The following is a 20,055-nucleotide window of genomic DNA, read 5'->3' as shown; positions in this document are numbered from 1 at the left end:
AGAACAAAATATCCAGCCCAACTTAAAGCTGCATAAACACAGATTTGAAGTTAATATTTACTCAAATTTTCTGTATAATATCAAGACTTGTATATTGCAATAGTACGGAAGCGTATTAGTGTCACTTGAACACTTCACTTTTTTTAAATTTCTACACTTTAATCCGTAAATTTTACACTTTAATCTGTAGATTTTACACTTTAATCTGTAAATTTTACACTTTAATCTGTAAAATTTACACTTTAATTTGTAAATTTTACAGATTAATGTGTAAAATTTACACTTTAATCTGTAAAATTCACACTTTAATCTGTAATATTTACACATTAATCTGTAAAATTTACACTTTAATCTGTAAATTTTACACATTAATCTGTAAAATTTACACATTAATCTGTAAATTTTACACTTTAATCTGTAACTTTTACACATTAATCTGTAAATTTTACACATTAATCTGTAAAATTTAAACATTAATCTGTAAAATTTACACTTTAATCTGTAAATTTTACACATAAATCTGTAAAATTTACACTTTAATCTGTAAATTTTACACTTTAATCTGTAAATTTTACACTTTAATCTGTAAATTTTACACTTCAATCTGTAAATTTTACACTTCAATCTGTAAATTTTACACATTAATCTGTAAATTTTACAAATTAATCTGTAAATTTTACACTTTAATCTGTAAAATTTACACTTTAATCTGTAAATTTTACACATTAATCTGTAAATTTTACACTTTAATCCGTAAATTTTACACTTTAATCCGTAAATTTTACACTTTAATCTGTAAAATTTACACTTTATTCTGTAAATTTTACTCTTTAATCTGTAAATTATTTACTTTAATCTGTAAATTTTACACTTTAATCTGTAAATTTTACACTTTATTTTGAACAACCTGAATTGTTATCGGTTATAATCAAACGGTCGATAAATAATATTGCCGTTCCAAAATTAATATAAACATCTTTTAGTTATTTATATACGTACATGTATATACTTTTGGTTATTTAGAAAAAATTCAATTAATTTAACTAAATTACAGATTCAATAATTGAACTTCTGCGCGCATTAAACGAATTTGCCTATGATGATATCAATATCACATTCATCGAGAATACGTACATGTATGTTTGATATGCTCTTCTTTTATATTCTAAGAAAAGTTTTACTTGTATCAGTAATACTAATTTGCTTATCATTTGCATTGCTTGTAAAATAAAAAATCAGAATTAAATACTATCTTGCATGATTAACGGTCTATGGCTTAAAAATGCGTTACTGAGGATGTGTGAAGTTGCTAAATTGACTACCGGTATGTGAATTAACAAATAAAGTGTAAAATTTACAGATTAAAGTGTAAATTTTACATATTAAAGTGTAAAATTTACACTTTAAAGTGTAAAATTTACAGATTAAAGTGTAAAATTTACAGATTAAAATGTAAAATTTACAGATTAAAGTGTAAAATTTACAGATTAAATAAATGTGTAAAATTTACAGATTAAAGTGTAAAATTTACAGATTGAAGTGTAAATTTTACAGATTAATGTGTAAAATTTACAGATTGAAGTGTAAATTTTACAGATTAATGTGTAAAATTTACAGATTAAAGTGTAAATTTTACAGATTAATGTGTAAAATTTACAGATTAAAGTGTAAAATTTACAGATTAAAGTGTAGAAATTAAAAAAAAGTGAAGTGTTCAAGTGGCACTAATAAGCTTCCGTACTATAGCATTTCACACGAAAATATATAAAAATTCTTATTTCTTCTAAAAGTTATTGAAACTTCAAATTTTTGGACGGGTTTGATTGACACATCCTTGCACTTTCACAAATTTTAATTTTATTCTTAACACTTAGGAAAAGTGGCAATCTTGTTGTGTATTAATCAAGGCAAGGATGTTTAGAACTAAAAGTTTTCTTACAAAATCATTCCCGCGGTATTACTTGTACAAACAAAATGGGTTTGTGAAACACTATTGCCCCGTATGACCACATAGTGAAAGCTAAATTCAAATCAAACATGTTAATAGCCAAAGTAAGGCCATCTAACAAGAAGTACAAATGTAAAATATAAAACTCTAGCACCCTCTGTTGAAAATGTATGGCCAAGGATATTTTTTAAAGGTAGGTCAAACTCCGGGGTCAAGGTTGTTGGTATCCCATGAAAGGTCTTGTCACAAGGATTACATATGCGAAGTATAAAAGCACTAGCCCTTACCGTTCAAAAGTTATGGACAAGGTTAAAGATTTTTAAAAGTAAATCAATCTCAAGGTCAAAGTTATTGGTATCCAATGAAAGGTCTTGTCACAAGAATTACATATGTGAAGTGTAAAAGTACTAGTCTTTATTGTTCAAAAATTATGGCCAAAGTAAAAGTTAGTCAATCTCAACGGTCAAGAGTTCAATTTTGGCGGTACTCAAAGAAAGGTCTTGTCACAAGGAGTACACCTGTGAAATAGGAAAGTCATCATGGCCCCACCCAGTCAAAAGTTATGAGCAATGTTAAAGTTTTTTATGAAAAGACAGACAGTCAAGGTAAAAATTAGATACCCCCGAAACTTCGTTGATGGGGGCATAAAAATATTAGAAGTTTCAACTCTTAGGAAAAACAATATATTTGGCAAAAATGCAAAAATGGGAGTGTCTTTAATAACCAAAATTGTCTACTTTTTGAAGAACAATTTTATCATCGTTCAGAAGTACATGTACATGTAGTTACATAGTTACGTTTGTCACAAACCGACCATAATTAAAAGGAAATTGTAGACACCCTAACTGTAAAAATTGAATAAAGAAGGATAATCCATTCTTCTGGACCGCAAAAATCCACTTTAAAAATTGTATTTGAAACCTATGCCTTATTTGGGGCCTTGAGTGAAAAGTTTCAAGGAAATCGAAGTCTAGTGAAACTTCTATAACTGTTCATCATGCTTGGGATAAAAGTTGATGCATTAAATATAATACACATGTACATAAGCCAAGTAATAGCGATAATAACATTTTATTTTTAGAATGTTTAATTCAAGTATTCATTTGAAATGAATATATCTTTAAAAGTAAATAGATGATGCACAGAATGTGGATTTTAAGTACGCTGAGTCACTGACACATAAAATGAATAATCAATTAAATCTGTACATATTGCAAATACGAGGAATGAAAGAGAGGATGACATTGTGTAATGTTTATCATTTGTTTATATACTGGGTAAATATGTACAACTTATTATTTGGAAAATCAAGAAAAAAATACTTTAAAATATGAATTAAAGTTATCGATAAGTTAAAAAAAAATACGTTCATTCCACATAATATTACATATCGTAAACATGTAAATAGATTATAAATTTTATTATACATTTATTTAATATTTATATTAATAAACTATGTAAAAATTCAAAAGTCCATACATATAACACGTACATACAAGTATGTAGATATTGCATTCTATTAAAATGGAATTCTAACTAAAAATAGACTCCATATACAAAGAAACATATAGCGTATAAAAATAAATTTATATTTTTAAAATAATAAACATTCGTAAAATTATTCGTAATAACTTAAAAACAATTCTTGTATATTTTATGAGCTAGATATAAAAGGTAATACACATTTTTAAAGAAATTGTTCACATGTACATGTATATACATTGTAAATGTTGGACTTTGTGAGCTAGATATTATATAAATATACCCCTTTGATTCGGTCGATCCATAGATAGAAAAGCATATCGACCGAGCACGAAGTGCAAGGTCGATATGCTTTTCTGTGAAGTCGATATATCTATGGATCGACCGAATCAAAGGGCTACATTTATTATATTATTTTTCACATAGATTGACAAACAAAATGTGAGAACAATGGGAACAAGACACAAGTTTTCCCTCTTTAGAACTTAGAGATTAGAGATCAACATAAAATAAGCTATTTAAAGTTAATGTGTTTTCTTTATATTAATGGAGTAATTTAGAGGATCGAATTTACTTATTCAAAATAATTTATTTGATTACGTTTTGTATCAATTTTTGACAAGCATATCCAATATGTTTTAATATAAAGTATATCATAATTCAAGGCTTCAGGGCATTGTTATGTCTCATCAATTACGGAACATGAAAAAAAATAATACAAGTTGAAATAAATATTTTCAGAAACATCAAGTCATATTCTGTATTAGCTATAATTGTGAAATCAGTACTTTTTTTGTTTTATAGAAAATTATCTCCATTTTTAAAAGAAACACCAAGTCGATATGCATTTCAGATTCTATAAATAGTAACTCGTCTTTATGCTGTTATATACTTAATCATTTGATCAAGTTTGAGCCAATCATAGAGCTTGGAATAAATGATAAATATAATATTAATTTAAATCTTTTAACATGTATATATAATAGTGGTGACTGTAGGCCTAAAAAAATCGGATGGGCCACCAGAAGGCTACAATCCCACTTAGTGAAAAAAAGAAATCTTTCAAAAAAAAGTGCTGTGTCTCGTTTTATATCTTTGTATTTTCCAATTGTTACTTATAGCAATGCGTCCTTACCCAATCAATTTTGTATCGTGTAGCGATCTAGTTGGACCTCTTCAAAGATCTGATTTAAATTAGATTGGCCTCTATCTATTCTATAACATACTCATATTGGGATTGCAGTTTTATGGCACCTTCTTTATTGGGTTATCTCAGGCAGTAATTGTTGATTTATTTGATAAAGCTACAAAAATTCAAATAATTTAATTTTACACCGAATATTAAATACATAGAAATGAAAATTGATTAAATTTATTCACCAAAAAAATTACTGAAAATGGTTTAGACCCTTCTTCTTGGAAAACGTTGAGAGTACGCAAATGGAATACTGGGAAGGGTACTAATAACCATCCGGAACTCCTCGCTTTCTATAGTCGGCATTGGCGCTTATCTTTCCTTCCTCCAACTGTAAAATGCCCTGTACTACTGAACCGGCGGAGTCCGACATACTGATGTTGTGACCAATATTCTTCAACCCTTCTAACACTTGCTGGAAAGTAAACAAATTTTACAGATAGCCCAGAGACGGTCATCATCGGATACCAATGGGGGGGAGGGGGGTTGTGCAGCCACCATGGAGGATAAGACGAAATCACCCGTGGGTATCCGACGATAAGAGGCAATTTGTTCAAAGTAAGTAAACCTCATCAGTAAAACTGAGCAGGTTACAATTCTTAGTTTTAGAAAGAGTACATTTTCCTTCCATTATTATGGAACTACTAGTAGTCAACATCCGTATGTTAAATTTAAAACAATATGAAAGAAGTTTAATATTTGTTCTCCTGAATCCTATAAAAATCCTTTATAGTACATGTAGTATCTAAAAAAAATATAAAAACATACCTGGTCAAATCCGTTTTCCACTGTGATGTATGCTGGCAACAGCTGATGATGCAGTCGTTTGTGATCTATTGATTTCTTAATTCCATACTTGAACCACAAAGTTTCAATGCTAACCTAAAACGAATTCAATTATTTATAAATCAAATCTCAAACTTTATAACTTTTAATGAATTGAAAACCGAGACGATAACAAACCCCCAATATAATTTTCTGATGCGGATTAATTGTCTACAAAGTCGAAGAGCATGCAAATTCAGAGAATCCGTGCCTTATGCCTTGAAAAAAATAAAAGCATTCGTTGATCGGGGAGGGGTGGGGGATGGGAGAGGGGATATTTAAGAAGGGCGGGCGGTGCCATAGAGAGCTACGTAATGTTTATTGTAAAAGCCTCTTGAAATATCGCTCTGAAATGAAAGTTTTACACATAAACAGAATGACCTTCAATAGATATTTGCACCTCAAAATCAAAAGTGATCTTCCGTAGACCACAGAGAAATGATTTATAAAATTTCATTTCAAAAGCTCAAAGGCTGCTCAAGTGGAAACGAAAATGTTTAAACAGACAGTATAATTTATCCCTTTTTTATTACCTTGATCTTTGACTTATTGACACAGGCGCTTGTTTCATACAGTGAGCTTAGTTTTCTACTATATAATAACAGTAGAAAACTAAGCTCACTGTATGAAACAAGCGCCTGTGCTTATTGACCTCAAAATCACCAGGGTCTTCCTTAGGCCACATGGAGTTGATATATAAAATTTCGTTGCAAAAGCTTAAAGGCTTCTCGAGACGGACAAACAGACCAAAATTTATACCCCCCCCCATTTTCAGTGAAAGCAGGGGGCATATTAGCATACTAAAAAAAGCCAAAGCCAAAATGGGTCTACCAGAACGGTTCAGAATTCGATTCAGCTTGTGTTGTTGTGATAAATGTTCAATTTTTCCACGTATTATGTTTCTTTTGAGAGGGAATTGAAATTTCTTCCGTCTTTTATAGCTCATAAAAATTTTAATGAATGAATAATTTCAACATTTTACATTAAATTCTTAATTCACACATTCTAAGCTACTACCACAAACGTACCAAAGCCGTGGATGTTGTAATTCTAGTTCCACCGGAAGCTCCCACCACTAACTTCACGTGACCATCTGAATCCACCACTATGCTAGGGCACATGGAAGACAGTGGTCTTTTACCTGGCTTGATAAAATTCGCCGCCGAGGCCGGAACACCAAATGAGTTGGTTGTGTTCGGTGTAGAGAAGTCATCCATTTCATTATTAAAAAATATCCCTGTTCTGCTTCCGACCACTTTTGAACCAAAACTATTCAAGCAAAAAAGTGTGATAATGCAGAAAACGTACCTCACATTGTACTTAAAGATAATTTTTCAATGTAATCGTTTCCTAGGGTCAAAGTATCAATGGATGTTCTTGCAGGAAAAAAAAATCAAACGCAAATAGTTCTAACTATTATTAAATTTTCTTTAAGTTGAAGGACATATGGTACATTTTTTTCTTTGGAGGTGACTAAATATCATGTCACAGGTTTAGAAAAGTGATAATTCTTAGATTTTTTTCTCCGAAGACTAGGGAAATGAAAAAAGACTTGCAAAATATCAAATATATGGGTTTTTTTGGTAATTCTCTGAAATGCGCTATGAGAAAGAAGGATGGAAATAAATATATATATATATTTTTGGTAATTCTTTAAAGTATTGCAGATTTGTATACATACTAAAGATTTATTGTACTGGTGAGTGAGACAGCATCACCATTTGGCGCCAGAACTGCTAAATGTGACGTCCCCGTTTTTGACTGGTCGTAAAATGTCGGCCCGTAGTACATGGTGTCATGTGTAGAAGTATCAGATATCAAAGATCGAACATATTTGGCATAGGTTGATGACGTCATATTATTAATCAACTGAAAAAGAAAGAACATATTAAGCCTATTTCCCTTGCCTTTTGCGCAGCATTATGGGAAGGCCAGGGAAACAAGGCTAGGAACATATTCTGCATAGGTTGATGACTTCATATTATTATCCCCGAGTACTCAAACTTCGTAACCATAAGCGGAAAACGCGGACGTGTTTCTGTTTGATTTGTAAGAAAATTTGTAAGAAAATTCATACCGAATCGATATTTTCCTTGAAACTTTGACTCTCTTTGTCTGGGTCCCCAAGACTACTTCTCTTTGCATAAGCAAACTTCATGGCTTCTACGATTCTATGCCAGGTTAATGTCGACTTTTCAGTGGTTGAGACACTATCAGGATTAAATCCGTATCCTACACAATATTAATGCATTCATTTGTTTTAAGAAAATTTTATTGCTAACAACACATTTTTTCTATACATTTCAAGGTCTTTGGAGCATAGACCGTTATATCTTAAAGTATACATGTATTTCAACTTCCTATATCAATATACCGTCTGCAATTTGGAGAATCATGGCGTACACTGCTCCGCTAGATGGCGGTTGTGGCGTAAAGATGGTAGAATTGTCCTTAAGTTTTACAACTAATGGCTCCTTCACAACTGCTACATAGTTCTTAAGGTCTTCTTTTGTAATAATCCCACCTATAAAAAAATTACATTACTCTGTTCTGCAATGTTGACCAAAATAGGCACACTTTCGTATGAAACGAGTGAATTTTATAATTATGTACGTCAGAGGAAAATTAAATTATAAATTTATAACCTCTGTTTATAATCTAAAAAAAAAAATGTAGTACTTTAACCATAACTCGTACATAGCTTGAAAAAGGGTTCTTTCTCACCTGGTAAGTTATTATACAATAGGTTCCCTGATATTCACAAATCAAAGTATCTTATAAGTATTTTAAGTATTTTGGAACTTTCAGCATCAGAATTCTGCATTTTAACCAGTTTTTACATAATTAATTTTAAGAATACTGATTTAAAAAATGTAAGGTGAGGTTATTCTATGTTGACACATACATCTGTTTATCTAATATGTCTCCCATCTTTAATAATATGACAACCATATATTTTTTGCAATAATTGGTAAATTTTAACTATATCAGATGAAAATAAATGCAGTTTTTATACTTTGAACCATTAAAATAGTGGGGGTGAAAAAATGTCTATATACTCTATAGACATTGATTGCTTTAGTCAGGAAAGCTTTTTGAAAAGTCGATTTGCATTTAAGTAACCGTAACTAACAATAACATAATACATGTATTTTTAAGACAGGAATACTACGAAAAACGAATCGCAAAAAAGACGGGTCATGAACTTTAATTTATTTATCTGATCAAGATTTCTATTTTTTAGGGTCCATTTGCTGGGGTAGGCACCGTACGTTCAAAGGTTGAGTAAAATATTCGTGTTTATAAATTGAACTCTGTCGATTTTTCTTACTGTCGGCAGAAACTCTCGACTCTACTACAGTAAGTTTAGTCCTCCACCTATACTGAAAGCCGCCGGTATGTTCCTGCATGAAAGCCTCCCCCCCCCTCCCCCATCAAATGGTCCAACAGGTAAAATTGAAAATTCCAAAATCTTCATGCACAGGACACATCTTATCATAGTTCTAAAGATGAAATGTCAACTGTATAAACTAGAGGTACTGTGAGCACTGAGCTCACTATATCATACCGCCTCTCATATGATTATGATAGCAAAGTCCCGTTTTGCTTTTGGAGACCCAAAATCATGAATATGAGTCAGATCAAAAAGTAAATCAAAAAGTAAATTATAATTTCCGACAGCTTTTTCATTTTTATTTCCGACATTGCTAGAGTTTTAAGAGTACCTTTCGAGCATATCTAAAGTTATAATCAAATACTGAGATAAAAATAAAATTTTAAGGGATAAAAAAATATTTCAAACCACATTTCCCGAAAAAAGATACTAGTAGTACAATACATTGTATATATAGATGCACCAAAATTCTGGGTAAATTTCTTTGTGAGTTAAATGAGCACGCAATTTTTGTTCCATTTCCACTGATTTATACGACGGTGCACAACCGTCATGACTGCACAGAATTCATATCGGATATCATTTATCTAAATATTCTTTTAAAACATTTCTTCAGAAGGAATGTCTTGAATTCTGTTTTCGTTGTCAGAAAAGTACTTCATGATAAAATTAATGTTAGAGATGAAAAGTATAAAATGTGGAAATTAAAACAACAAAATGTCGGAAATGAAATGTTGAATATCTCAAAAGAATTTCGTAATCAAATACATGTAAGCTTCGCCCGTTATGCAAATTATCCCATGTTTCCCACTATCGTTGATGCCCCGGCATCTATACTAACTAGACAGTGACTCCCTATATTTTCCATTTCATTGTGAAATAAAATTGTAGATTTAGATTTTAGAAACGTTGACATAGATTTAAGTTAAACAAGAACTACAATGCCAATTTCAATAGTCCTTGCCCACGTCAATTGTTCTTAATTCTTAAAATTTGTTTAATTCTTAAAAATTCGTTTTATCTACATATTTACGTGTATATATATGTACATGTGTTTTTGCATGTTAATTTATGTTGTAAATGTTTTCTTGTGATATTTTAACTGTGATAGTTGGTTTAAGAGCTCTACAGAGCTCATGTTTCTTGTTATGCAATGTATACAATGCCGAATTTAAATAAAATTTACTTACTTACTTACTTACTTACTGACGTCAAACACAAAGGCAGCCGCACGAGATTTACATGCATATTTGGCCTCCTTAGTGTCAGACAGAGAGACAGATGCGCATGAGATTTGCAAGCACATTAGGCCTCCTTGACTCCTGACCTATCGATCTGCCTAATTTACATTCCGGTAGAATTATCAAGAAATCAACACCGCAAACTTTCAAAGAGTTGTCACAGAGAAAAAAAAATTAGAAATGGAAATATAAGAGCATCAACACTCTAATATACCTGCTTCCCGAATATCCTCTACGATGTTATCGACCAGGGAACCGTTGTACATTGCGTGTGGATCGTTGGCAATGGCTTCAAACGTGTTGGCCAGTTTAGGCATTTTGATGATTTCTCCTTCGTTGTATGGTCGTCCGGTTTCCGGGTTTGTGAGGACATCTCTGTAAAGAGAATTAAATAATACCGACATTAATGAAAGCATTATTTTTTTTTTAATTGTGACACGATAGCGGTGTTTTTCTTTGAAGTTTACTGTTCTGTATTAGCAATACAGAACGGGACTGTGGTGGGCGGAGCTACTTTCCGTTCTGTATTAGCCCTGTATACAGTATTGTATTTGCCAACTATTCTGTATCTAAAATACAGCACGGTCTAAAAATAAATCTGATTCAATTTAGCAAAAGCACGTACAAATAGTAAATGCCGATGTTTTCCTATTATAAATTTTGGGGGAAATAGCCTGTATTTTCCTGAGAATGTAAAATGTCAAAATTTCTCAATCACTTATTAATTTTAAAAACTTATTCCACACAGAATCTACACGTAATTTCGATCCAAACTAAAAGGAAAATTCGCAATAACGGAAAACATCCTCTGTACGTACGTACCCCGCTCCCCCCGTGCAAAATCATTCAGTTCAGGTCCATTTTTCCGCGTTTTTTATTTTTTAAAATCCTTCTCGCTGACGACAGCCACACGTCTCTTTCATTTCGTTTTTAACGTCGCAATTCAATTTGAAAATAAAAATCCGTGACATCAAAGTCCATCGAAAAATTTTCTGTAAATCCTGTTTTCGTAAATCCAGTTAAACCGGAATTTTAATACCCCTGAAATATATTATGATAAATCTCCATCTACAATAGATCACAACAATGACGGTTAAATCCTCCAATTTATCCATTAAGACTGACTATCACTCGATTACGTCCACCCCGTTAAACTGTCAAAACTAATCTGACCGAATTTTACGTTTTCCGTGGAAATATATATACTGCGGATGCGTACTCCCCGTCGGGGCCTCATCTACAGAACTCTAGCGGAAGTTTGGATGCTGCAAAGTTATAAAGTGGGCGGAGCAATTTTTGATTGATCGTGTCACAAATCATTTAGAGAACTCGACAGGTTCTGTATCGTAGATACAAATTTGGGGGTGGAGACTCGTGCTAAAGCACTCGTCCACCCCCAAATTTGTATCTACGATACAGAACCCTCGAGTTCTCTAAATAATACTTACAAATCTTTTTTTAGGTGTGGATCACGAGAAAGAATTCAAAATGTAGCATACTGTTAGTGAAAAAATGACAAAGAAGAATGTTATTTACAAAGACTTTCATACATATGTATCTATTTATAGCACAGATGTGTGCTGGTAAGTACATATGCAGTCACGTACATGTGCATGAGAAACATTTTTTTTATCAAACAGCATTTTATATCACACAATGAATATCTTACGCTTAGTGTCCTTTTCTCATTATACATTGTACTAAAATTATCGTTTATAATGATTCTGGAATTGTTAATTAAATCATGAATAGATAATCAAATTATACCTTAAGTTTCTCTGTCTAAGTAACACTGTCGTTTGACGAGAAATGGCGTACGCCAGAGGCTGGCTCACCCTCCATCCCTCTCTTAGCATCTTTATGGTTGGCTGAAACAAATCTTTCCAGGGAAGTTTGCCGCCAATTTTCCAAGCTTCATACAATCCTTTAATTTCACCTGGTACTCCTATGGCTAAACCACCTAGCAAAAGGGATGGAAAGAATATTAATAATATTCCGCAAAAAAAATTCCGAAAATATGCAAAGAAAATGGAAAACTATGGAATCCGGAGAGGTCCACGTAGTTCACTATCGCGCCATCAAGGTTGCAGTCAAAAGTGCAATGGTGTATGGGAAATTTTACGATGAAGCGATGGTACGATGACGATGAAGCAATAGCGCGACGGCGATGGCATGATGAAGCGATGGCGATAACGCGATGGCACGATGAAGTGATCACGTGTCGGTGCGTGGCGATGACTAGTTGGTGCAATGACCATGGCGCGATGGGACGGTGATGACGAAGCGATGTTCACTATCTCTCCATCATTCTGTTGTTAAATTACTTTTAAAAACAAATATATCTTGTAAATATAATTACTGCAGTTCTGCTGCTGTAGGTTACCTGAGTGACTCAGGTAACCTACAGATGAGACATACATTTAATTATATATACACTGTACATTGTATTTACATTTCTAAAAGTTTTAGTTAAAGCGATAAATGTAACTGTTTTGGGTTTCAATTTGTATTTGATGGATAATGGATCTTTACTACACTGACTATACCAGTACATTGTCAGGTTTTTGTTTCAATATTTCCGAAAAAGATTTCTTTTGAAGACTTTAATTTGGTTAATACAGAAACAAACTATATTACGAGTATTCGAGAAATTGTAGCAATTATAGTGATAAACCCACTAGTTTATATAGCTGTTAATAAAATGGTTACTCATTTTTACCTTCCGTTGAAGATTTATTCTCTGGCACATACATTTCTTCTGTTGCTCCCCCTGGCGCCATCTCGCGGGCTATGATTGTGTAGGCTGTGTTATTTGCCCTTTAAAATTAAAAACTTGAAGGTTGAATGACCTTAAAGAAAGTTATTTGTAATGTGTACAAACAGTGTAAATTTTTAGTAATCTGTAATTTTAATCAAATGAATTAAGTTTTTAAACAAGATTTCTGTTACAAGACTAGCACATACCTATTGTATACAGTCATGAAATGCCCTCCTCCAATACCACAACTGTGACTGTTATCTACACACTGACAAAGAATGGTGGCGATAGCAGCATCTACCACGGTCCCTTGTCGCCGACCCATGATATCTCTGAAATCCAGTACAGTTAAAATTGGTATTTGCTTTAAAGCTGTTTTTTGGCATTATTTTTATTTTTCATTCCTCTACAATATGTCCAACGATTCCTTATCGAAAAAATTAAGATACTTCATATATTTTTCTTAAATTAAAATGGTATTTGAATTTAATTAGTTGTTTTTATTTTTTTTGTTCATCCGTACATAAATAATACGTGTAGTTAAAAAAAATATACAGAGGTATGCCTTATAGACTGTCAAGAAATTAAGAAAAAAAAAGATCCAGGAAGTCAAACATGAGAAAAACATACGTGCCGATTTGTGCGCAGGTTCCGGTATCGGATGCAATGGCAGCGTATCGATAATGACCCTCGATTGATGGGGTTCCCTCCGGAGCGGGTTTGGTGGTGGTGGTGGGTGGCGACCCTGTGGAGGAGGTTCCCGATTCCGTCCCTTGTTCTCCACAAGGTGTTTGGCTGGAATCCTTGTCTCTAGTTAGCACAAACCCGAGGCCAAGTCCGAGGGCAATAATACAGGCGATGATGAGAAAAGTGGCGATGATTATCAAACGCCCTTGAGACATTTCTTTGGACCTGTTAAATAACCAGGAAAGCCTTATTACCTACTCGATATACCGGTAAATACACGATTTTTTTAATATAAATGAACAGAAGCTGCAAGATTGACATTCGTGTTTCTTTCATCCACGTAGAATCTTTTAAATAATTGTCGAAACGGGATTAACGGGCCCTGAGTTATTACTTAATGAGATGAGTGACGATTATTTTGACAATTTGAAGTAATTAAGTGTCAACTGGAATGTCTCAATCCTGCTTCAAAAGAAACTAGTGCTAATTGTAACGGGGACCGTTACAGATGTTCCCCAAACGCTCCCCAACTCCCTTTTGGTGCCATATTCCCTATTAGCTTCATTAAAGAAGACAAACTCTATGCATTTGAGACTTTAACAACGTTTACCCAGAAGTGTACCAATTTCCTTCAAATTTTAGCATTGCACGCGTGCTCAAGTTAATGCACGTGCGTAATGACCATATCATATTGTCTACACAATCTATATATTTTGATATGCTAAATATTAAAGTATTTAATCCAAAAGTAAAAAAAATCGCTCATTTAATATATCTTTTAAAACGTGCATACATGAGCATGGTGACCATACCTTCTTGTAGAAGTCCATTACATTCATGTTCTAAATCTCATCCTGTTTGGTTGAAAACCAAGGGAGTTATAGCTGTTATAGCTGTTTAAAGTTTCAGCCAATCAGATTGCAGCGCAAGTAAACGCACAATTAGTATAGTGACCATACCTTCTTGTAGAAGTCCATTATATATATCTCTGCTCCAAATCCCATCCTGTTTGGTTGAAAACCAAGGGAGTTAGAGCTATTTAAAGTTTCAGACAATCAGATTGCAGCGCACGTACACGCACGTGTACGCATGTGCATTGTGACCATACCTTCTTGTAGAAGTCTTTTATATATATCTACGTTCCAAATCCCATCCTGTTTGGTTGAAAACCAAGGGAGTTATAGCAATTTTCAGCCAATCAGATTGCAACTCACGTGCATACACGTGTTTTCATGATATTTGCTATATATCATGTTGTAGGATATCATAATACATGGCTATGTTCAAAATTTCAAAGGATTTCGTCAAAAAACAAGAAAGATATTAAGACTTTAGTTTCAGCCAATCAGAGCAAAGTGCACGTGCATGCGCGTGAGATCTTGCTATTTTGACCATGTCATCTTGTCTATACTACTAATATATCCTTACATTGTGAGTTTCAAAGCATTTCATCAAAAAATAAAAAAGTTAAGGCTATATATATTATATTGGCCATTTAACGTGTTGCACGTGCTCGCTCTTGCATTATAATGACCTTCGTTCGGCAAATCTTGAATAACATCCCTACTGACCCTAAAAAGGTTTTACCTAAGTGGATGTGTAGTTTACAAGATCACTCGCGGACAAAATTATCCCAGGAAGAAAAATAATAATAATAATAAGAAACAGAGTAAAAACAATATGTTCCCCAACTTCGTTTGGGGAACATAATGACATTGATAAAGAAAAGAATAAGTTCAATAATAGAAGAATTCCACAGATGAACAGTTTAGTTTTTTGAAATTTAATTAATTTAATATTTTAAAAAGTTATTTTCATTCAAAAATGTTAATTTTGCTCGATGATATATATATACCGGTATATATCTTGTACCCTTGAAAATAGGCTTGGGCCTACCTTTTTTTCAAAAGCAGTTTTTTTTTCGTCCAAAATTGGGTACAGTGGATTTATACTGTTTCAAATGAGATAAAAGATACCACAGAGTCTTACACATCTGTTTCATATTTAGATATTTTACTTAAAAAAGACGTCAATGGTAATCTAACAACCGAGCTCTACGATAAACGTGATTACTTTAACTTTTCTATCGTCAACTTCACTTACTTATGCAGCAATATGCCTTCACCAAAGGAGTTTATATATCTCAGTTGATTCGATACGCAAGAGCATGCTCTATGTATGAACAATTTCTACAACGAGGTAAATTATTGACAAACAAGTTGATGAAGCAAGGATTTCAGCAGGCTCGTTTAGAGTCATCCTTTCGTAAGGTCTATGGTCGATACAATGACCTTGTCAGCAAGTACAATTTATCATTGAGTCAAATGCTGCCTGACGTTTTTCATAGTAATTGTTAGGCCATTAATTACACACTGAAATGTCGACAGATTTTCCCGTTATTTCCTGATCATGACATGGAGCACACAGCGAGTGTGACCGGTCGGCAGGGGATGCACACTCCCCCATGGCACCTGATCCCACCTCTAATGGTTTAGAGGTCACTTTTCCCTCTGCTTCAAAATTTGGACAGTTTCATGGATCATCTAGTGAGCTTGAAAAGTGTTCATAATTTCCATAATTAAAGGACAAGGTACATGGTAACTGCCGAATCTGACCCCTTATTTGATGTAAAACCAGAACAATGTTAAAATCGTGATAGTTTGAAGCTAACAAATTAAAAATGCTTGTTTCAAAACCAGCACTAACTTTGATTCAAAGCTTACACTGAGGCCACAACAGAGTGCAGAAGTAAGACATTTTCCCGATTTTTAAAAAAAATTCTGGTGGAATTTCATCATATTTGAGATACGTTTCTCTTCGGGAAGCACAGAACGCAAGCTTGCCTCTTTGAGATTTTTATAGATAAAATGCATCTGATACTAGTTTATGAAATATTAAAATTTGGTAGAAAGGCAAGTTTGAGATCTTTATATTTTTCCAAAACAAAATGTGCTGTAAAATCGATAGAAAATCCAGAACTGGACATATTTTCTTACCTTTCTGTCACTTCTGTGTATCCCTTAGAACTAATACTCATTTTGTGGCAGGGGTGACAACAGGTTTTTGTTTTTAAACTGTTGCATCATTCTTAAAGACACCCTAAATCATAGGCCAAAAAGGGGTCTTGAATATCTTGTCCTTTCATGAAACGGGGGAAAAAATAGCTTACCCCATAATGTATCGTGGCTCAGCAAGTCGTGTACTGTCCTTTGACTCTGAATGAAATTTTGTTAGACTGGAATAAAAATTTAGAATTAGTTAAAGAAAAAAAAAAAGAAAATCGAAACGGCGCGAGATAGATAAGTATAAGAGCCGCAATATAAAAGCTTTTTTGATTCTTTTCTGTAGAGTGTAATGGAAATCTAAATCGATCTTTGAATCAAGTATTTAAATTATCATGCTAAGTAAATATTGCATGAAAAGAGATGCTTGCAAAATTTTTCAGACATGTGTCCCAGAAAGAGAGAAAGAGAGAGAGAATAAATACCCAAATTTGAAAGCAAACTATCTTTATATGTCAGAAAATTTAATATAGTGATCAATAAAATCATAGTATCATGTGTAGAAATTTCTAGAACTCAAAATTCATTGACTAATTGAATATCCCGAACTAAATTTCATGACGTTGCGCACGGTGTTGGTTCATATTGACGTTATGTAATGATTTCACATTATTCAAAAAACGATCTTACACCTTCATCATCCATTTGGTACTTTTCTACGTATTCTTAGATTTCACCAGGTTTTCATGTATAAATTTTGAAAATTGTTCTCTGTCTATCTCCGTAACCCTTTTCTCTTCAAATTTGAGCTTCCTTGCATACAAATTTCCCCCCCATTTTTATAAAGTTCAAAATATGCCGCTACAGTTCACATGCTCTGGGGTATCATCAGAATTGTAACGTACATTGTTTATTTTGACATGTTAGATTTCCTGACCCAGAATAAATTGAATGGACGAGATTTTAAAACGTACCAATAGAGAGGAGTATGGTTGATCACGAATGAATGGGCCACAGATCCAATGTAAATATTTGAATAATACTGGCAAAGTTAAAAAAAATGTAACGGCGAGAGACCAAAAGCTGTGCATATTTTTTTGTTCAAATGGGGTTTAATTCTAATTTCCGAATTAAAAGACATGTTACCTTTTTAAAAAAATCATTTAAATTATATGTTACCTCCTTTATTGTCAAGTTGAAAGAACTATGAAGATATTTGGGTTTTTTTCCCACTTAGGACCGAAATATTATGACGAGAATGCACCTCAAGTACTATGTAGACGTGGACGCTGTTTAATATTTCACACTTTAAGAGATTTATAACTGTGTTTGTTGACGATATAAGGACTATCGGTTGGATGCATAAACACGGCTGGTTACTCGTAACATGACAAGATAACAAGGGTCTTGGAATGGTCAGGTTGACATACGTAATTATAATGTGTGATATTAAATGTCAGTTTGTGTATGGTCTACTTGTAATTAAGCTAAGACAGGGATATACATGTAATATTTCATTCAAGCATCGGAATAAAATGAATTTCCTATTAAATATTATATACATGTATTATTAAAAAAATGAGGATCAGAGCCTATACTATCATATTTATAGACGGGGTGACGATGAAAACGCTGTGTTAAACACAAGAAAATGATAACAGATCCTTTAAAGGACTTTGTAATAGAAAATAGAAACGCACGACATTCTGTATAAAGTACTGTCATTTTCAAGTAATCGTTAGATTGTACATGTATAACTTTCAAGTTCCGTGAAGGACGGAAGAGGTTTCCAATGATGAGCATTCACTTGTAATAAAGGTGTAGAGACAGTACTTAAACGCTGCATGGTTGGAACGAGAGATACGTCTGAATGCACGTTTTAACAAATTAATATAAACACAAAGAAGAAAGACGTGAAAACGGAGGAAAAATAACTTACCTTTACTTCCTTCCTTTACTCACTGCTGTCCAGCGCAAGCACAAAGCCTTTTAAAAATCCTTTTAAATTTATGTATAGAAAAATCCCATTACAACAAATGCCTGGTCAGTAAAAAAGGCCGTATTTACATTTTTATGACCATAAGCAAACGCTAAAAAAAAAATTCTGACCTAGCAAAATTTTGCAATAAACAGGTGAGATTCCCGTGTCGTTTAGTTGTTCATTCTCCAGTCTTTTTAAGTCAGGAATATACCGGATGCACCTGTACGTAAGAGATGTTTGTTTATGTCAAGTTACACCTTAAACACCGAGTAGAGAAAGGTAGCGTTAACAAGGCTGTTTAAAAGGCTTCTTATACGAAAGAAAGGACATAGAATTAATTGTAGAACTTTATGGCACGCCAAATCCACAAAAATGAGCAAAACATAGTTTCACAGTTTTCATAAACTAGGTTTATCGGTTGTAAACTATAGTTTACGGACTGTAAAGTATAGTTAACAACGTTAATCTATATTTTACATCTGTAAACCATAGTTAACGCGATAATCTATGTTTCACAACCGTAAACTATACTTAACATCGAAAACAATCATTTGCGATCGCAAAACATAGATTATCTGATAAATACAGTTTCACGATTTGTAAACTATAGTTTACAAACCGTTAACTATAGTTAACGATCTGATAAATATAGTTTCACGATTTGTGAAACTATGATTAACAACTCTTAACTATAGTTTACGATTGTAAACTATAGTTTACAAACGTGAATCTATGTTTATCAACACAATCTATTGTTAACGCTTTATTCAGACAGATAAACTTAGATTAGCATTCGTAAACTATAGTTAACGACCGTTAAATATAGTTTTACAGATGAAAACTATACTTAACGAATCGTTAACTATACTTAACGAATCGTTAACTAGTTTATCAATTGTGAATCTAGGTTTATCTCATTTTTGTGAATTTGGCGTGCCATAGAACTTGCATGCGTTTTAAATGATAAATATGAATGCAATTTTTCAGGTTTTCATTACATGTTTTTTTTTCCCTTTTCTTACATAATTAGCTAAAAAAAAAAAAAACCATGTTAACACGGATCTCAAAATAATTTAAATAGGATAGGTGTGGTAATATTTCGGAAAACACAAAACCAAATTAACACCCTTAAAAAAATCCGAGGACGGTTAAAAATGTTTTTAACTGCTGTCTATTTAATTAATTCACCATTTCTTTTCAAATACTGATGATATAAAGAAAATAGGGTATGCATATATCATTTGCTATGAAGTATAAATCGCATTTCAAGTGGGATAACAATGTGCGAGTTACTGTTTTCAATATTGATGTTCATCAAAGTTGTGACTTAGTTTTCAGTGTCGAGCAAATATTGGGTGCTTATATAGAGCCTTTAAGATGAGAGAAGCCAAGTTTAAATCCTAGAGTGAAGAATTCTCCTCAAGAGTTGTTTTCATTCATAACCTTAGCATGTAAAGATTTACTTCTGCAATGAAACTTGCAACTTTGTTTAACATATTAAAGGCAGTTCTAGGTTTTTGAAAAGAAATGAAATATTGCACG

The 20,055-nt window shown here is 32.9% G+C and overlaps 1 protein-coding gene across 1 annotated transcript; it reads right to left on the bottom strand.

The window, feature by feature from the left end:
• Positions 1 to 2,634: 2,634 nt before the first annotated feature.
• LOC134244337 (glutathione hydrolase 1 proenzyme-like) lies at positions 2,635 to 18,725 on the bottom strand. Its single transcript, XM_062726609.1, has 13 exons — positions 18,472 to 18,725; positions 16,700 to 16,765; positions 13,474 to 13,755; positions 13,050 to 13,175; positions 12,805 to 12,902; positions 11,853 to 12,045; positions 10,300 to 10,460; positions 7,825 to 7,974; positions 7,528 to 7,682; positions 7,132 to 7,319; positions 6,479 to 6,719; positions 5,394 to 5,507; positions 2,635 to 5,040 (listed from the first exon to the last, which is right to left on the bottom strand). The coding sequence occupies exons 2-13, from the start codon at positions 16,702 to 16,704 to the stop codon at positions 4,891 to 4,893; spliced, it is 1,863 nt and encodes a 620-aa protein (XP_062582593.1). The 5' UTR covers positions 16,705 to 16,765; positions 18,472 to 18,725; the 3' UTR covers positions 2,635 to 4,890.
• Between the last annotated feature and the right edge of the window lie 1,330 nt (positions 18,726 to 20,055).

The sequence above is a fragment of the Saccostrea cucullata genome, unplaced genomic scaffold (genome assembly GCF_032062105.1).
Source record: "Saccostrea cucullata isolate Sc308-1 unplaced genomic scaffold, CSIRO_AGI_Scuc_v1 ctg330, whole genome shotgun sequence".
NCBI lineage: Eukaryota > Metazoa > Mollusca > Bivalvia > Ostreida > Ostreidae > Saccostrea > Saccostrea cuccullata.
Note: the sequence above shows the minus strand (reverse complement) of the source record. Positions and strands in the feature narration are given on the sequence as shown.

Excerpts from the sequence above, each read along its gene's own strand:
- LOC134244337 (XM_062726609.1), bottom strand. Across the intron at positions 7,975-10,299 it reads AGAGGATATTCGGGAAGCAG|GTGGGATTATTACAAAAGAA; the intron begins GTATATTAGAGT and ends ATTTTTTTATAG. Across the intron at positions 6,720-7,131 it reads ACCAGTACAATAAATCTTTA|TTTTGGTTCAAAAGTGGTCG; the intron begins GTATGTATACAA and ends TTGCTTGAATAG.